The following is a 19,267-nucleotide window of genomic DNA, read 5'->3' on the forward strand; positions in this document are numbered from 1 at the left end:
AGGAGGAAATACACCATTTATTTACAATTCTTTCACTTTATCCACAATTTCCCATACAAACATAAAAACTAAAAAAATAAAACCACCACTTGGGGAACACAAGTGTCTTTCTTTAATTAGTCCGGGTGAGGGAGGGCCAGCAGCCCTCTCGCTCTGCGAAGGAGACTACTGAGGCACGCCACAGGGGAAAAGGAAGAGGTTGGGAAGAATGCCTGAGAAACAGCTCCAGGTGAGAAATCCACCTCATACTGCTGTGGTGTGATGGGGCTTCACTTCACTGGCAAAGGGACTCAAGGGCGTCACTCCCTCGGGGACACAGCTTAACTTCCTAAGAGGATGACAGCTACTTGCTCCCCCAACACCACCCATTACTAAATACCAAAACTCCAACAGGAATCACACATCTCAGAGCTGTGTGGGGTGTGAAGGTGATGGTGGGGGATGATGAATGCCGCTCTCTGAGAAGAGCCCCAAACCCCAGGACACGTAGGAAATCCCTTTCCTTGGCACTGAGTAGTCAGTCACAGCTTCTGTCCTGAATACAATGCTGACTTAAAAATGTAAGAACAAAAGTTCTCCCCAGGTTTTAGGGGAAAGGCAGGAACTAAAAACACATGGAATGGACTTTGTCTGCCTCTGCAGTCCCTTCTTGGGGTGGCTGCTGGGGTGAAGGGTAGGGACTCTGTTTGCTGAGGGCTGGGGAGGGGCTCTGTTTGCTGAGGATGGGGGCAGGGGCTCTGTTTGCTGAGGAAGGGGGCAGAAGCTCCAGAAAGGGGAGGGGTGAGAAGAAAGGAAGGTTGGGAAAACTCTGAGACACTGATGCTTGAGATGGCTGTATTGGTTTTCCAAGCAGCTCCACCTGCTCAGCCACCCTTGCTCGAGCAGCCTCCCTTCCACTCCCCTCACAGCAGGGCTCCCAAAGTCCAACCTGAAGGTGCTGAAGCTGCCTGCCTGCCACCTTCATCTGTGCTAGTGACCTAGATTGCTTTCACATGTCAATGCACATTATAAATATAAAATCATATCTGCTACAAAGAGGACATATTTGTACATCTTTACCCATATACATAATAACACAATGTACACATAATATCTTGGAGTGGGTCATCATGGAAAAAGGGTTTGGAAAGGTAAGTAGCCCCTGCTTCCTCCCCTGACCTGATCCATTTCAAGGGACGCTTGTATGCTTGGTCACTGGGGCCCTTCCCAACTGGTCTGATGGGGCTAGTCCGGATATAGAAATTCATACATGTAAGTAAATACCAATGGGTGTGTAAACAACCCCTCCCCCAACATCTGGTAAAAAAAAGGAAAAATAAAATTCCTAGCCCTTGGGTACAGGCCTCTTCCCAGAGTTATAAGCATCGGTGCCTCATCCATCTAGAACAATGGTTGTCAAAAGCTGCCCCTCACTGGCTCAGCCTGGGGCAGAAGGAGAAGGGCTAGGAAACCAGGGATAGGGAAGAGGGGCCAGGAGGTTTTTAAAAACATAAGGCGTTTCTGACCTGTGATCAAATCAAACTATGTCACAAAAAGCAACCATATCACCTGGGTCCTGGAGTGAGAAACAGCCAGTCCCTATAGGGACAATGGGAGTTGAGACCCTGAGCCTTCCCCTTCTTTTTTCCAGTTTCTTTTAAAGGGACAGACAACCCTGTACCACCTTTTCTGTCCTCTCTCTGACCTGGGCCCATCCACATGGCATGGAATACTGACAGTGGTCCAAGTGACACATCCAGAGACATGGAGTGGTGGACACCAAAAAGTTAAGACCTGGGTGGCGGGTGTGAGCTTTGTACAACAGGAGTGGTTCCTGGCCAGGGTCCACAGCTCGCACAGTGGCCACAGTGATCAGATTGCCATCAGAGATGGGGGCAGTCTGGGTCCCTGGGGGAGACAGCACCTATCGGCGGTAGTGATTCGGGGCATCAGCGAACATGTACTTGAGTCTATATGCCTCAGCGAGAAGCAGCCCGATCTCTTCGTTGCCCCAGTGTATTGTAGGTAGGTTCTGTAGCAGCATGAGGAGACCCTGGAATGTAAGAAAGGACTTCGACATAATTCCAGACTGTAGACCAAGGGACCAGCAGGCCCTCCCCTAGAAATCCAGGCCTAGGACGGTCCCTTCCTCCTCGGTCACACATCCCAGAGTCCAGCCTCCCTCCTCCCAAACAGCAAACACCCTCAGCCCCTCAGTCACCTCAGGAAGCCTCAACAAGCCTCTGATGATTCTCTGATTCACCAACATCTGCCTCTTTCAAAAATATTATAAATAGAAAATGACAATGAAATTTTTCAAGAGAGAAAAATAATCATTCATCATCCAAATATACTTCTCTCCAAGTATTCCTCTGTAGCCTTTTTTCACATGCGTATTTCTTTAAATAGCTATCTATAATCATAATTATGATTTTACATGCATTTTAGTCATCTTTTACTATAATTTCATGTTTCTCCACACAACCTTCCAAAATGATTATTCTCAATGCTAGCAGTCCCATCATGTGGCTATGTGCCTAATTTACTTAACCATTTCTCTTTTGTTAGATATTTGCTTTTTAAAATTCTTTATTGACAAGACTACAGCACATATCCTCTTGCATTTGACATTTTCTCTTACTTCCACTGTTCCCTTGCGATCACTGTGTTTACCTTCTGCCTGTCACCAAAGACTGTCCTGAGCCTACCTGCATGGCTTACCACCTACCATTCCCTACGCACATGCCCCATCCAGACAGGTCTACTCCAGACACAGTCATTGTTTAACTCTTGCTATTCCTTTTTCTTGGAACACTTTTCTTCTCCACTGATCTAAATGCTACTTAGCTTTCAAAGTCCAGGTCCCTTACACAGAGCCATAGAAATAGCTAGCCTCGTCAAGAGGATATTAGAATTTAAAAAATGTGATTTTAGGCGATTTCTTTTTTTTTTACTTTTTTTTTTTTATTATTTTTATTTTTTTTGTAGAGACAGAGTCTCACTTTATGGCCCTCGGTAGAGTGCCATGGCATCACACAGCTCACAGCAACCTCCAACTCCTGGGCCTAAGCGATTCTCTTGCCTCAGCCTCCCGAGCAGCTGGGACTACAGGCCCCGCCACAACGCCCGGCTAGATTTTAGGCGATTTCTTGTCATTCAGCTTTCTGTGTTGATGCTGCTGCTTTGTGTTCTTTCCCTGTCTCTCTTTCTGAACAGGACATTCTTATTTTTCCCAATTATGAAGATAATAGTTATAAGACACAAAATCCAGAAGCCATAAAGAGACTTGCAGGTTTGGTTACATACAATTTTGAAACCTCAATATGTTAAGAGACACCAAAAAGAAAGATAAAATATAAGTAACTGATAAGAAAATATTTATAATATCGATAAAAGATAAAAGGCTAATATACATAATCAATAAGGAGCACCTAAAATTAGTAAGAAAAAGGCAAACAACCAAACGGGAAAACAGATGAGAGACATAACTAGGTGATGCACAAAACACCAACGGCCGCTCACACACCATGACTACTTAAAAAAACCAACAAAACCTGTTTTTAGCTGATCTGTATATGGCCTACACCCAAGGGCAATGATTTATGTTCTCAGTGTAGAGGTCTGGTATGTATTTTATGAGATTTCTTCCTTTAGTATTAGAGGTTCAGCTGGGCATGTCACTGCTAAGTGTGGCCAGTGTGATTAATTTCTGACCAGTTATGGAATGTGAGCAGAAATGATAGATGTAACTTTTGGTATCTGCCCTAAACTTTTCCTTCTCTCCTTCCTAGACAAATGGACATGAATGGAAGAGTAGAAGTGGTCACTTAGACCATACTAAAGCCATGAGCCTGGGCGTAGTGGTTCACTTGAGCTTAGGAAATTGACCAGCTGAGTAAGAGTGAGACCCCCATCTCCACTAAAAAATAGAAAAAGTAGCCCAGCATTGTGGTGGGCACCTGTAGTCCTGCCTACTCGGGAGGCTGAGGCAGGAGGACTGCTTAAGGAGTTTGAGGTTGCTGAGTGAGGCTGGTGCCATTGCACTCCAGCTTGGGCAACAGAGTGAGACTGTCTCAAAAAGAGGGAGGGAGGAAGGGAAGAAGAAAAGGGAGGAAGGGAGGGAGGGAGGAAGGAAGGAAAGAAGAAAAAAAGAAAAGTGGTGATATTTATCTCTATGTGATAAGATTTCAGGTACTCATTTTTAAATTATTTTTGCTTATTGGAATTTTCTAATTTTTCTTTTTTCTTTTTTTTTATTGTTGGGGATTCATTGAGAGTACAATAAGCCAGGTTACACTGATTGCAATTGTTAGGTAAAGTCCCTCTTGCAATCATGTCTTGCTGGAATTTTCTAATTTTTCTATAATGGTTACATATACTTTTGATAACAAACAAAAATAGCCAACAAAGGGCTGAGCTCTCTAGAAGAGAATATTCTTTGCTGACATGGGATATACGTACAATTTCCAATTATTCTAGCTTTGATAGAAACCTCCCAGAAGCTTCCAAATCTACCCTGGGCAAGATAACCTCCCAACTTACCCCAAAGTGAGGTTTGGCTGTCAGGAACCACTCTGCCACCTGGTGGCCAGGTCCAGAAACTGCAACATGACCACTTCAGCCCTGGCCCTATCCCACTGTCCATCACAGTGCTGCAACAATGAGAAATGCTGACCAATGGATTAAAAAGTACAAACTGAATAGTCATGGCTAGGGGACAAAGGTGTTAATCACAAATCAGAAGCTTTTATCTTGGGGTAGAGAAGAGACACTGCTGGGGTAGGGAATGACTGAAGATTTGTTACAAAGTCAGTTCATGAGAGCATTAAGCATGACATGCAGTCAGACGAAATACTACAGTTGGGAGAAGAAGACAGCTTATCGGGCAAGGATCAGAGACAGGTTCCCAATTAATGGAAAGGGGGCAATCACCTTTCATAGAAGAAAGCTGGAAATGGCTGAAATAGCAGAAAAGGGCCAGGCACAGTTACCTGCTGATAATCTACAAATCCATAAAGGAAAAGGCAATATGGCAGAGAAAGAATCCGAGCCTTATGTAAGGGATGGAAGAGACAATTAGAGATTAACGAAGAAGGAATGGTAGGTAATAAGCAGGGACTTTGATAAAGGAAAGGGACAGAGAAAACTCATTACAGAATGCCCAACGGACGGAAGAAGGGAGGAAGAAGAGGAAGGATACGAAGGGTAATAGTAATTATAGTGGCAGTTACTTTTTCAAGCATTTATTACGTACCAACAGGGCTCTAAATGTTTTACATATGCTTTTGTCAGTTCATTTAATCTTCACACCAACTCTATGAGATACATATTGTTATCTCCATTTTACAGACAAGAAAATTGAGGCACATAGGAACTTGTCCAAGGTCATGGAGAAGTGCTGGGCTGGGATTTGAACCAGACCATCTGGTTCAAGAGCTTGTGCTCATAAGCACAATATACTGCCTGTCCTGAAGTGAGAAGTAAGGAATAACATAGAAGGAACAGAAAGAAAAGGGTCATAGAAGAGGCTGTGTGAAGGAAATTTTGAAGAGTTGCTTACTTTTTGTTCATTTTTATTTATTTATTTATTTATTTATTTGCAGTTTTTGGCAGAGGCTGGGTTTGAACCTGCTACCTCCGGCGTATGGAGCCGGCGCCCTACTCCTTTGAGCCACCGGCACCACCTTCACTTTAATTTTTATTTAGTCATGAAGTCCTTAGAATCATAGTAGGGCTAGATGCCATATTGGTGTCACGCTTTGCCAAGTCATCCAAAGAATATGCTAGCCTTCTTTTTCAATTTCTTTGTCTACTAATGCATAAACTGGACCCAGCAGCAGCTCACCCAGACAATTTCAGTAACGCGTCTTGGCTCTCTGTGCATAACAGATGATAATTCTTAGGAGGTATGCTGTTTGTCTCACAGCTAAGAGACATGAACCTGCTGCAGATGTCACATTTAAATTCTTAAATGAATTTTTCTCTTGCCGCCACTGCAACCTCCTCCTCCTCTTCTCTCCCTCTTAGCCACCTGCACAGCCCAGCCGATAACCAAGAGTTGATTAACTTTACTCAGTTATGAGGGCCAGCACAACCAAAGATTGGATGTATGGACAGCAAACGAACATAAAATATATACTACTAAGTAAGATCCTGCATGTGGAATCACTCTTCAATATTGGAACATTCTTTGCAAGTGTAAAGTGTATTCAGGCATGTAAAAATGCTTTCCTAGTCAAATAAGTACTTAAAAACCTCTCCTGTTTTGAGACTCAGTGAGGTAGCAAAACATTTCCCTTGGTCCCAATTCAGCTTTTCGAAAACATGCCCTTGCAAATAAGCTTTTGAGAGTCAAACTTTTATTCATTGGTTTCTCCTGTGCCAAAGCACCTAGTGCCTTTGGCAAGTGTTCCTCTTGGAGAGAGCTGTCTAGCATTCCCTCAATAACTTGTTTTTGTTCAGACGTCTAGGAATCATGCCCTTTCTCACGCTAGCTTGTTTTGAGTGGAGGATCTTCAGTTCCCAGGGCTCCCTCCAAATCCTTCTTATGGGCAGGATTCAAACTGGCAGTTCACCAGATGTCTGTAAAGACAGGGCCCGCTTTTGGGCAATGTTCCACAATTGCACCCTTGAGTTCTTGCAGAAGTGGTGGGTGGATGCCATCTGGTTCGTGAGATTTATTTACATTTCTTCATTTAGGTCTGGAACATCCCATGGGCTTAGCACTATTTAATAACCCTGACCGGTTTCCTACAAAAGAAACTTTTAGAGTGAGAATCTAAGATTTTCTTCCCTAAGGTGGAAGACTTCAGTTTAGAGTCATCAGCTGGTTCTACCGGCTCCCTTGCTATCTCCCTCCTTATGTATGTGTTTATTTTTAGATAGGGTCTCACTCTGCTGCTCTATCTATAGTGTAGTGGTATAATCATAACTTGCTGCCACATCAAACTCATGGGATTGAGCAATCCTCCTGCTTCAGCCTCCTGAGCAGATGGGACTACAGGTGTGGGCTACCACGCTCAGCTAATTTTTCTATTTTTGGTAGAGATGGGGGTCTCACTCTTGCTCAGGCTGATCTTGAACTCCTGACCTCAAGCAATCTTCCTGCCTTGGCCTCCCAAAGTGTTAGAATCACTAGCACATAAAAGGTGTGACCTTTTTTATGTACTTAAAGGAACTCTGATTATTAGTACTTAAGAGTCCCCTTGCAAGGTGCTTCTCAAAATCAGCTGTGAGACATCTGAGGCCTTCTTGGTACCTGCTGGACTTCTTTGTGGGCTCCCATGTTCTTCTGGGCTCTCTCAGATGCTGCTTATCCCAATACGACTTTTTTTTATTGTTTTGTTTGTTTTGTAGAGGCAGAGTCTCACTTTATTGCCCTCGGTAGAGTGCCATGGCGTCACACAGCACACAGCAACCTTCAACTCCTGGGCTTAGGTGATTCTCCTACTTCAGCGTCCCGAGTAGCTGGGACTACAGGCGCATGCCACAACACCCAGCTATTTTTTGTTGCAATTTGGCTGGGGCCGGGTTTGAACCCGCCACCCTTGGTATATGGGGTCAGATCCCTACCCACTGAGCCACAGGTGCCGCCCCTAATACGACTTTTTAAGATGGCAGAGTGACGAGGCATTTGCTCAGGTGCCTGTCCTTTAACTCAGGCATACACACTTCTAGAAATATGTTAAAGTCTCACAGTTTTCAGGCTTCCAAGTGGGTCACTGTTCTATACATATTTTCTGCACACTGTTTTTCTAAGTGCCCACAATTTGGCATAGCTCACACTCTTCCTTGTGCATGCTGACTTTTCGGATTTTGAGGTGTCTCCCTCCTCCCCCCAGTCCCTCTAATTATGTGGTGCTGCACTGTCCCACACGGGGGCCTCCACGTGTTCCCTCACAGGAACTCACAGAGCTCACTCAGCCAGTTCCGGTCCTTCTGGATGTGACCTGTTCTGGGAAGTCTTCCCTGACATCTGATCTCTGCCAAGGGACGCAAGGAATAAAAACATGTTGCAGTGAGCTAATTCTGTAGCTCTTCCAGTTTCATTTAACATTCCAGGTTTAGCCTTGGCCAGAGGGTAAGAGGCTGCAAGTCCACTCTTAATGCTATGATCTTTCAATTTAACAATGGAATGTATACCTCTGAGACTCCCAAGTGCACTCTGCTGGTGTGGGTGGGGTGCTGGGATTACACAGACAGAGGCCCAGAGCTGCACTCTGCCCACCACCTGCACTAGTCTCTGGGGACTCCCTGCTGCAGTCAGCTGTGGTAATCATTAGAGTCTCTGCTTCCTACAGAGATTCGAGTGAGGTGGTGTCAGGCCACTTGGGAGGAGGAGCATGAAAGGGCAGCAGAGGGCACTGATCCTTCTGGAGTGTAAGGGGAAACAGCCAGGAGCCAGAATAGGAAGAGATCACAAGGAGGATGTTGGAAGAATTCTTTTTAGTTTTAAAACAGCCATTTTTTTGGCTAAACATTTATTTGTGAGAAGAAAGCCTGTTAGCAATCGCCAAGGAGAGGGGAGGATAGACAGGGGAGGGAAGGCTTGAGGGGAGAAGGAGTAAGCAGATCCTTGCCTGTGAGCGGCCAGTGTGAGTTTAGCTCAAGGGTTCAGGAAGCACCCAGCCAGGCCCCAGGTAGAGAGGCAGTGACGCACAGCAGTCCAGACAGTGGCTTCTGAGTTTCCACTAAAGACTTCCTGGGTGACCCTGGCCTAGTTACTTAATCGCTCCATGACTCAGTTTCCCCATTTGTAAAATTATGACCTGTTGCAAGTATTAAATGAGTTAACACAAACATTTAGAATAGTGCCTACACGTTAAAAGTGGTAAGAATAAGTCATTATTAGATTTAACCTTATGAAATTGCTAATATTCAAATATTTTTAACTAAAAAACAATTAAATTATTGTCATATTCTATTATACCAGCTCAGGCTGAGGACCAGAATTGTCGAGGGCCCCCGCCTACCACAAAGAGCCGTGGCCCAGCTCTATTAGGAGGTCTCATTTCAAGTAGCCCTTGGGTCCCTGGTAACCCAGGTCCTAATGCACCATGCACACATGTGCCTCTTAAAGTGATCCTCCTCCATCAGTTTTTGGTTCCCTTTGCCAGGCAGTGACCCAGATAACTGCTTGGCCAGGGAGAAGCAGGTAGCCTTCCTTTCTGGGACCCTGTCTTTTGCCCCTGCACACTCTGATGCCTCCTCACCAGCCCAGTTGTTCATCCAGCAGAGCAGTTTCACCTAGGATAAACCTAGCATAGTCTATTCATTAAGTTAAAAACACTGAATTAGAAACTATGATTTTGAGGGTGGCGCCTGTGGCTCAGTGAGTAGGGCGCCGGTCCCATACGCCGGAGGTGGTGGGTTCAAACCCAGCCCCGGCCAAAAACCAAAAAAAAAAAAAAAAAAAAGAAACTATGATTTTGAAAGTTCTGTCTTCACTTCACTGCTCCCTGAACTCAGAAGCACATTGCAGGTAGTAATAATATCAATGATAATAAGCTTACTGTTTTGAGGGCTATTTGCCAAGTCTACTACCCTAACTGCTTTACATGTATAATTTGTTTAATCTTACAAAATAGCCCAGAGGTAGGAACTATTATCCACATTTAGCAAATGAGAAAACTGAGGCACAGAGCCAAGTTACTTGCTTATAGTTGCATGCTTAAAAAGTGGCAGAGCTAGGATTTCACCCCAGGCAGTGCAGCTCTGAAGATACTGGTTTAACCAGTATCTGCACAGTTCTCAACTTTGGTAGGAAGGTGGCTCTTTCCCCTCTAAAACCCCTCTCTTGGCCCCTCTTACATCTGGGTCTTCTTTCCTTCTCTTTAAGGGTGACAAGTGGCTGGTCTGCTGAAACTGCCACAATTCCCACTTTTATTTCTGTAACCAGTTCACTTGTTTTTTCTTTGAGTTAAAGAAAGTTTTGACTCAAAGAAAAAACAGCAGTTTTTAGTCCTGAAACTTCTCTCCCAGACTGGGCCTGTTTGGCTTTCTACATACCTGTGTTCTCAGTTACAGAGCTTCCTTTACATAATTATAAGCAGCCCTTTAGCAGCTAGGGTGTATGTGCGAAGGTTGCATCCATTAGTTCACACTCTGACCCAAGGCTCGTGTGCCCTTGTTCCTCATACCCCTGCCATGACCTGCGTTTCTAAAGGATGCTGTCTAGCCCAGCACAGCCAGGCATCTTTTATCATTTATTATTCATAGACTTTTAGAACTGTGGGGGTGGGAGGAACTTCACAGATTATCCAGTTTAATTGCCCATTCTGTCTAAAAGAAAAGGAGTGAGTAGGATTAACTGAAGTGTTAACATAGCAGCAAACAACCCCAGTGTTGTTCTATGGGTTATTTCCAGAGACCTTAAACCTATCAATAACCAAATCAGCTGCCCAGTAAAGAACATGTCCATGATTAACATAGTTGTAAAGTTACAGAGGCTTGTCCTCTGCTCTGCTGATACTGTGATTCCTAAAAGCAGTCACCGCCACTTTCCTGCGCTAACGTGAGCAGCACTCTGATTGCACACAGCAAGGCTCTCTGCGCCTGGCTGGTGATCACTAAATCAGACTTCTACTCTCGATATCCTGCTCCACCTCAGCCACATTATCAAAATTGATAGCTCACCCGGCACACAGCTACTCCAGCCCCATGTCCTCATCCATCCTTGAGTGTCACATATGCGGCTTGTTGGAAGAGCAGTGGCTGGTCCTCAATCAGCAGCCTGCAGCCTCACGCCATAGCATCTACTCACAGAGGTCAACCCACCCACTCACCCTTTTCTTCCAAAGCCCTTACTTGGGCAAGTTGGGCCCTGTTTATCCCTGTCTGCTGAACAGGCATCTGTTCTTTTCCTGTCTAACACCAATTACAGGTGGCACTGCTCAGGGACCATGTGGAGATGCTCTGCTCTTGAGGACACCTATGTTATCGGTGAGAACTTAGAAAAACATGCAACCTTCTCTGGCTTTTTCCTCTGCTTATAAAAGAAATACACACTCATTAGCAACAACCACCACCACCACCACCACAAAACCCCTTAGTTCAGAAATCTACAAAGTGTAAAAACAAAAGCCCCCAACTCCCACCCCCAGAGAACGACCATGAACAACCTGAAGGTCTCTGTAGACCACAAAGCTGAGCAATCTCCCTCCTCAATCTCAGTCCCCCTCTCCTGGAGCAGCTTCTGGCCACCCACCACCTAACACACGCCCTTCCTGAGCTTTCCCACAGAGACTCTGAAAGACTCGCACCCAGGGCTTCCAGGATGCTGTATTCTCACTGGCCGCCCTGTCAGCCTCCTCTGCTCTGTGACCTCTTCATGTGGGAGTGTTCTAGGGCTTGGTCCCTGGTGCTCTGCCCTTCTCTGTCTATATGAGAAGTTCTCTATGAGATTTCTGTTGGGGTCTCATCCTGGCTTTAAGGAGCACCAATTCAAAGACTCTTCAATTTATAGGTCCAGTCTAGACCTCTTTTTTGAACTCCAGTTTCCTTAGGTTTCTCTGCCTAGTCTACATCTCCTTTTGGATTCCAATGGGTTTTCAAATTCAACATACCCAAAAACAAAGTCCTGATTTTCCTACAAAAATCTGCTCCTCTTACAGCCTTCTCCATAAACTGTAAAGTCATCTGGACTCATCCCTTTCTGTCATACTCTACACCCAATTTATCAAGCAATACTGTTGGCGCTACTTACATAGTTCCAAAATCCGGCTCCCACCTGCACTGTCATCAGTGTCACCGTCCAGGTGCAAGCCACCCTCATGTCTCACCTGGAAGACTACAACAGCATCCTGGGCAGCCTCTCTGCGTCCACCCTCGCCTACACCTACAGTCTGCATATCGACCCAGAAACCAGTGTGATCCTTCTAAACTGTAAGTCCGATCATGTCCCTCTTCTGTTCAAGACTCTCTCACAGATCTCCTTCCACTCTGAGTAGAAGCCAAACTCCTTAGAGTGGCTGAAAGGCCTCTGTGATCTGGGTCTCTGGTGACATCTCTTCACCTCTTCCTTCTTCCCCTGGCTCGCTCTGCTCCAGGCCACGTTGGTCACTGTCACGATCCCCTCATCAGCCCAACCATACCACTGCCTAAGGGCTTTTCACTAGCTGTTCCATCTGCCCAGATGCTCTTCCCCCACATGTCCACGTGGCTTGTTTTCTCACCCTCCTCAACCCTTTGCTCACATGTAACCTTCTCAGTGAGCCTATCCTGATTACTTCCAACCTGTCCATTCTCTATGGCCTTTGAAAATACCTATACATACTTCTTATCATCTTTAACATTCTTTTAAATTTACTATGGTTTTGTTGATCAGATGTCCCCTCAACTCATATGTAAGCTCTTTGAGAACAGGGACCTCAGTCTGGTTCACTTCCTGACATATACTGTGTCTTCTGCAGTGCCTCATACACCGCAGGCATTTAAGGAATACTTGTCAATGCATGAACGAAAGATGTCGTGGGCCTGCCACTCATTCTGCACCCTTTCTGGCAAAGAACTCTGGGTCCAGGGACTTCCTGCTAACTGGAAAGGGCAACGTTTTCTGAGCGCACTTTCTCCCTTCCTATTGCTGTTCCCTGCTGTGGCACCTGCTGCCTGCAGACCTCCACTAAGGGGCTAACTCCCACTCTGATGTTCTTTCCCTGCCCAGGCTGAGCTCTTGGCCACTCACCTGAAAGTCTTCCTCATCCAAGATCTCTTTCCTCCACTTGATCAAGAAGGCTGCACACACGTAGAGATGAAAGTGGGAGAACCCTTCTGGTTCAGACTGGGAAACAAAACACAGAGTTAGGTCTTCAATTCCTGACAAGCTCTGTTCCTCTCAGTTCTAGTCCTTCTGAATAGCACGATGCCCCCTTCATAGTTGGACAATAGAAGGGTGAAAAGATTTAATAAGGCCCCTGCCTGAGAGGCTAGGGCAGACATGGAAGCAGAAAGGAGGTGGGAGAACCAAGCAACCACACTCCACACCAGCACAGGGAGTGGGGCTCCTTAGGGACAGGTGGTGTGGCGAGGTCAGGGGGTCTCTTCATACCTGGTATGTGTCCCATAGGCGGATGGTGCAGCGAAGAGGAAGTTCCCGCATAAGCAAGTTGTTCATCCAACGAAAGGCGAACTGTAGGTATTCGACCTCGTACCTTCTGAAGTGATTATGTACCTGCTCTGAAACAGGAAGCATCATTGGTCCCAGGGCACAACCTAGAGGACTGGACCCTGAAAGGGTCACCAGAACCAAAAGGCAGATTCCACCTCATTTTCTTTTCTTTCTTTTTTTTTTTTCAGACAGAGCCTCACTTTGTTGCCCTGGATAGATTGTCATGGCATCATTGCTCACAGCAAGCCCAAACTTTTGGGCTCAAGCAATACTCTTGACTCAGGCTTCCTAGTAGTTGGGACTACAGGTGCCCGCCAAAACACCCGTTGCTTTTTTTATTTTGAGTAGAGACGAGGTCTTGCTCTTGCTCAGGCTGGTCTCAAACTCCTGAACTCAAGCAATTCACCCACCTCAGCCTCTCGGAGTGCTAGGATTACAGGCATGAACCACCACGCCTGGCCAGACTCCACTTCTTATCACCTCCGTCTCCTGGGGAGCCAAGTACAGAGGGGGTAAACAGGCATTTGTTTTATTCCGTCATCTCACAGTAATGCCACTTGGTTAACTTAGCCCAGCAACTATTTTGACACTCCACAGCACTGTCCTCAGTGCCCCTCTTCCTTTGCAGGGGTGGTTTGGCCACAAAGCAGGAGACGTAAGGTTCATTGAGCTGTTTGCCCTTATTACTTATCAGAGAAGGAGTCAGAATGGAAAAGAACCTTGGAGGTCACCTTGGCCACCCTCCTACCAGTGAGGAATACCTCTTCAGCATCCCTGACAGATGGCTGGCTGGCAGGGTCTTAAACACCGCCAGTGAAAGGGGCTCACTGACTTTATTCAAGGGCAGCCTCTTCCACTGATGCATGAAGTGGCTCACCAGAAAGTGCTTCATTATATTCAACCGAAACCCGCCACTTCCTACATCCCACCCTTTGGTGTTCATGTGGTGTTCTGGGGCAGGCCCCAAACAAACCTGATTCCCGTTCTATGTGACAGCCCTTCAAATAATGCTTATAAGGATTGTTTTTTAAAATCACTGTTTTCCTCAGCTTCCTAATCTATAAATAAAGATAATCATTCATACCTCAGAGGATTTTAGGAAAGATACAAGGAGAAAATACAAATAAAGTACTTATAATGACACCTGGCATACGGTAAATATTTAATACAGTTCTTGAAAGAAGAACTATAAACAATGGTTATTTCTGGGAAGCAGAATTTAAGTAATGAGGAGGATTTGTACTTTTAATTTTGTGTTTTTTTCGATCGTTTAAATTTTTGTTAAGAGAAAGTATTTCTGTAAGACAAAGAATCTATCTATCTATGATAGTGGATTTTAATATATATATATCTTTTTTTTTAATCCACTATCCTGTGTGTGTGTGTGTGTGTATATATATATATATATTTAAATCCACTATCCTAAAGTACTAAGCCCTTATTTATCTGGTATTTATAAAGGCAGAAAAAATGATAGAGGAAACAGTGGCAGAAACCTCTGCCCTCTGGAATCTGATTAATGATTCGCCTCTGGCAGCCATTGGGGTGAGAGCAGTGCACACCCCATATGAGGCTCTGGGTGAGGGACACCAGAGGTCTGTACATGGGCCCCACCATGGACACTAATACCTAGATAAGGGTGATAAGGCACAGAGAAAAAAAAATTCCACATTTGACTGGTAGGAAGCAGCTGTGAGTGAACAAATGAGCTTGGAAGATTCAAATTCTAAGGTATAGGGCGGTGCCTGTGGCTCAGTGGGTACGCTGCCGGGTTCAACCCAGTCAAACTGCAACAAAAAAACAGCTGGGCATTGTGTCGGGAACCTGTAGTCCTAGCCACTCGGGAGGCTGAGGCAAGAGAATTGGCTAAGCCCAGGAGTTAAAAGGTTGCTGTGAGCTGTGATGCCACAGCACTCTACCGAGGGTGACAAAGTGAGACTCTGTCTCTAAAAAAAAAAGAAAAAAGAAAGATAAAAAGGAAGACAAGGTGGTACTACAGACTGGCAATGGAGACCTCCTGCAGGGGTTTCAGAGAAGAAGAGGGACCTGACCAAAACAGTGCTTCAGAAAGACGCTGTTGCATGACAGATAATTTGGAAGAGGAGAGATATGGAGGTGGCAAGTCCTTCTAGAGGAAGTTGCAGAAGTCTAGGAATATCTGGACCAGACTGGTGGCTAGAGAAATGGAGAAGGAGTGGATCAGGAGAGATGCTGAAGGAGAACTGACAGAACTTGGAGAAAGGAAACTAAGGGGAAAGAAGAATTTGAAACAGCAGCAGAGTTCCTACCTCACCTTCCTGCTGAGATGTGGGGTAGAAGGATGCTGGTGTTACCAACAGCACTGAGCATGCTGGAAAGGGACTGAGGAGAGGACCCACAAGTCTAACAGGCCCCTGTGAGAATCCTACTGTGTAAGAGAATTCCTCTTCTCCGGAACCTACCATCAATCCGGCTCACAAGCTCTTCCAGCGCCTTGACCTTCCTCTGGATCCCTGGTTGTGCAAAGGTATAGTTATCCTGTAAAGACAAAGAGCCCAGGATGAAAAGGAACTCCAAAAAGTTGTGCTATCAACCCTCAAGTTCACTGAAATGTGTTTAAAAGCACAGGCTGTCTTTCAAAGCCAGTGCCAATGGCCAGGGACAGTGCTCTGGGAAAGAAAGGACAGTACAGGATAGTAAAGTATGGGGAAAACTTAACGCAGCCCTGCTCTGTGGAAGCAAACCCCACAGCTCAGGGTGCACAGCAGGAAAGAAGGGGCCTACTGTGATGACAACCCAGGATGACAAAGCCAGAACAGCATGGAGATTTCTTTAGACTCCAATGGACACTAGACCACTGCTGTCTGAAAGCTGTAACGTGAGTGAAGAGACCAAAAGGAGGGAAGCCACAGTAGGTCAGCAATAAGTAGACCAAAGGCCTTCAGGAAGCCCCCAGGCCATGAGTGCAGCTCACCTGGATCCCATCCAGCAGCTTGCTCATGCACCAAAAGCTGTCAGCCTCAATGCTCCGCAGCATGTCCTGAGACAAGTTGGTCACATCGAAGTTCTCCACATCTTCTTCTGTAAAACAAAAGGTGAAGAAATTCCAGAGGTCTTGTCTAAAAACAGAGAGAGAAAGATAGAGTCTAGTGTCTTCAACCGCATCCTTAAAGCCAAGGTGAAAACTAGGCTAACCTAACTTCAAGGGACCCTGTACTCCCCTAGGCAAGTGGCCAAGTGTGGTCTGTCACAGGGAAGTTCTTGAGGATCTCATTACAACACCAAACAGGTCATTTCTTTTTTTTTTTTTTTTTGTAGAGACAGAGTCTCACTGTACCGCCCTGGGGTAGAGTGCTGTGGCGTCACACGGCTCACAGCAACCTCCAGCTCTTGGGCTTACGCGATTCTCTCGCCTCAGCCTCCAGAGCAGCTGGGACTATAGGCGCCCGCCACAACGCCTGGCTATTTTTTGGTTGCAGTTTGGCCGGGGCTGGGCTTGAACCCATCACCCTTGGTATATGGGGCCGGCGCCCTACTCACTGAGCCACAGACGCCACCCAACAGGTCATTTCTTAAACCAGCCCCACTGGATCCAATATATCTTTCTCTTCTTCATTTGGTCCTTTGGTTTCAGAAAATGATACTTCAGGCCTCATGTTCAATGGGCTATACCCAGTTTCCTGAACATGATCTGGAAAAATTCTTTTATTTCATTTCAGTAAGCTGTCTGGCTTACTGTTCACACTTCTACATAGTGAGAACAGCTAGGATCAAATAGTTCAATTTAGCTCAGTGGGTAGGGTGCTGGCCACATACACTCAGGCTGGCACACAGGCTGGAGGGTTCAAACCTGGCCTGGGCCAGCTAAACAGCAATGATAACTGCAACAAAAAAATAGCCAGGCATTGTGGCAGGTGCCTGTAGTCCCAGCCACTTGGGAGGCTGAGGCAAGAGAATCGCTTAAGCCCAAGAGTTTGAGGTTACTGTGAGCTGTAACGCCACAGCACTCTACCAACGATGACATAGTGAGATTCTGTCTCAAAAAAAAAAAAAAAAAAAGAAAAAGAAAAAGAAAAAAGAAAGAGGACTATTAATTGGCTTCTCAGGGAAACCCCGTGCTGCATAATAGGAACAAGAAGCTGTCTGGTCTGAGATGTAAGTGAGGAGAATGTAAGCAGCCCTTAAGAACACAAGGAAGGAAAAGGTCCTTATCTAGCTCTCCCCTCCTGCCACAAAGAGGTGGAGCAGGAAGAAGGGCCCTGAACAAAAACAATCAGGCTCCAAAGACAGCTATTTTCCTTAGACCCATGAGGCCTGTTTTGAAAATGGACTATTCTCTGCAGTCCCTCGTGCTACAGAGAGACACAGCCATCTGACAAAACATATTCAGAACCTAGCCTTTTTAAAATTCATTTTTAAGAATTATTATTAAGACATTTGAATCTCCTCATGATAACATATAACAACTCTCAGATTCTCATTCTGTTTAATAAGACGTCTTTATGGACATCAAAGATTTTTTTTTTAAAGCCCTTTTGAGGAGGGTCGTTTGCTTTGTCAGAAAAGCTATGGCCCTGAAAATGACCTAACGTACAGCCACAGTTAATATATATAAAGTGTTAACCCATAGTGCCTGGCACACAGTAGCCACAATGTAGTCATTTTAGATGAAGTTTATTAGGAATTTGTTGTAATGTGACAAACTATGTTACAGTGTTAAGGGGAAAAGAGCAAGAAACAGAATTATTTATGGTATACTTCCAACTACTTTTCATACAATATTGATGTGTTTGTATAAGCACAGGGGAAAGAAAAAGTATCACAAAGTCTACAGTGTTTCTTCCCCAGGTGGTAGAAATAAAGGATTTTATTTTATTTTTTTAAGGTTCACTGACCTTTAAAAATTTTTATAATAAGCATAGTTTTTATAAGTCAGAAAAAATGTACATTATTTTATGAAAAACAGCTACAATGAAAAACAGCTTTTTAGCACTAAAAAAGAATAAAGATTTTGTAAAACAACACTAAGCTTAGAGAAACTAAAAATTCAGATAACATATAAACGTCCATTTGAGAAATTACATTTTTAAAAAATCCCTTCCAGAAAATATCATTTTCCTTTTTTTCTAACTTAAATGTTACATAATACTTTTGGATGGAGATATTCCTTATTCAGATGTAATCCAGTTAATGATACTGGACTGGAAGGCCCCTGCTCAGAGTCCTCCTTTGCCTCTTTGCTCCGCCTTCCATTTCTCAGACCTGCTGCTGTGGTGCCTCCACCACACTCCGTCTGTCCATTCCCCCAGGGACGGATACCCAGAGATGGACGGCACCAACAGTGCCCCGAGGAACTGTCCCCTTGGAGAACCACTCTGGGTCACAGGCTCAGGCAGGCCACTCTCCAGGACCATCCTCACCACAGTGCTCAAGGAAGGGGGGTCCTTTCCTTGCTAGTGAGCACAGCTGCTCGCACTAATGCAGCTGAGGCAGCAGCTCCCCGTTCACAAAAACAGAGTTGTAAGAAAAAAGTATGCAGACAACTTGGGCCCTAGGTGGGAGAAAAAAAAAGTAAAACTCACAAGGAAGACTCAAGACAAAAACTACCCTACCACTTTCTCATGCACATTTCCCAAAGGAAGACCCAGAGCTCCATAATAATTTGAAGGGTCTTTTCTAACCTAAGTTTCCAGAACACTGCAGTGGAAATGCAAGCGGGACTGGAAACCACATAGTGCAAAGCAACCAGGGAGAAAGAGCTGGGTTCCTGAGGCAATAGGAACACAGCTGTCATGATAAGCCCTGGCCACCTATGGTTTTCTTGTCAGATGGAATAACATGCATTTAAGAGCAGACTCTGCAGCCAGACTGCAGAGCTCCAATATTGCCACACTCACTAGCTATGGGATGTTACCTCAATTCCACATCTGTCAAAGTGGTAAGATCAGTAGCGCCAGTGTCATAGGATATTGTAAGGATTAAATAATTAATAAATGAAAAGTGTTAACAATGGTAACTGGCATAAAATAAGCGTTATGAAATGTCAGCTGGGATTATTATTATAACAAAAGGAACAAATACGCTTCTATCTTTTTTAAGCCACTGATATTTTGGATGTCTGTTATTTGCAGCTAAATCTAATCCTAATGGATAATGCCTGCTACCTCAAAACATATCTTAAGAATAATTTTTCTTTTCTTTTCT

General features: G+C 44.9%; 1 protein-coding gene across 3 annotated transcripts in view; it reads right to left on the reverse strand.

The window, feature by feature from the left end:
• TBC1D22B (TBC1 domain family member 22B) overlaps window positions 1-19,267 on the reverse strand; it is a 77,241-nt gene continuing 57,974 nt past the window's right edge. For all 3 annotated transcript variants that reach the window (XM_053602647.1, XM_053602645.1, XM_053602648.1), the window contains 5 exons: window positions 16,038-16,144; window positions 15,526-15,601; window positions 13,025-13,152; window positions 12,662-12,757; window positions 1-2,032 (listed from right to left, as the gene is read on the reverse strand). In XM_053602647.1, the coding sequence (XP_053458622.1) occupies window positions 1,904-2,032; window positions 12,662-12,757; window positions 13,025-13,152; window positions 15,526-15,601; window positions 16,038-16,144 (536 nt within the window). In that variant the 3' untranslated portion in view covers window positions 1-1,903. The remainder of the gene's footprint in view (window positions 2,033-12,661; window positions 12,758-13,024; window positions 13,153-15,525; window positions 15,602-16,037; window positions 16,145-19,267) is intronic.

Source organism: Nycticebus coucang, chromosome 9 (assembly GCF_027406575.1).
Source record: "Nycticebus coucang isolate mNycCou1 chromosome 9, mNycCou1.pri, whole genome shotgun sequence".
Lineage (NCBI taxonomy): Eukaryota > Metazoa > Chordata > Mammalia > Primates > Lorisidae > Nycticebus > Nycticebus coucang.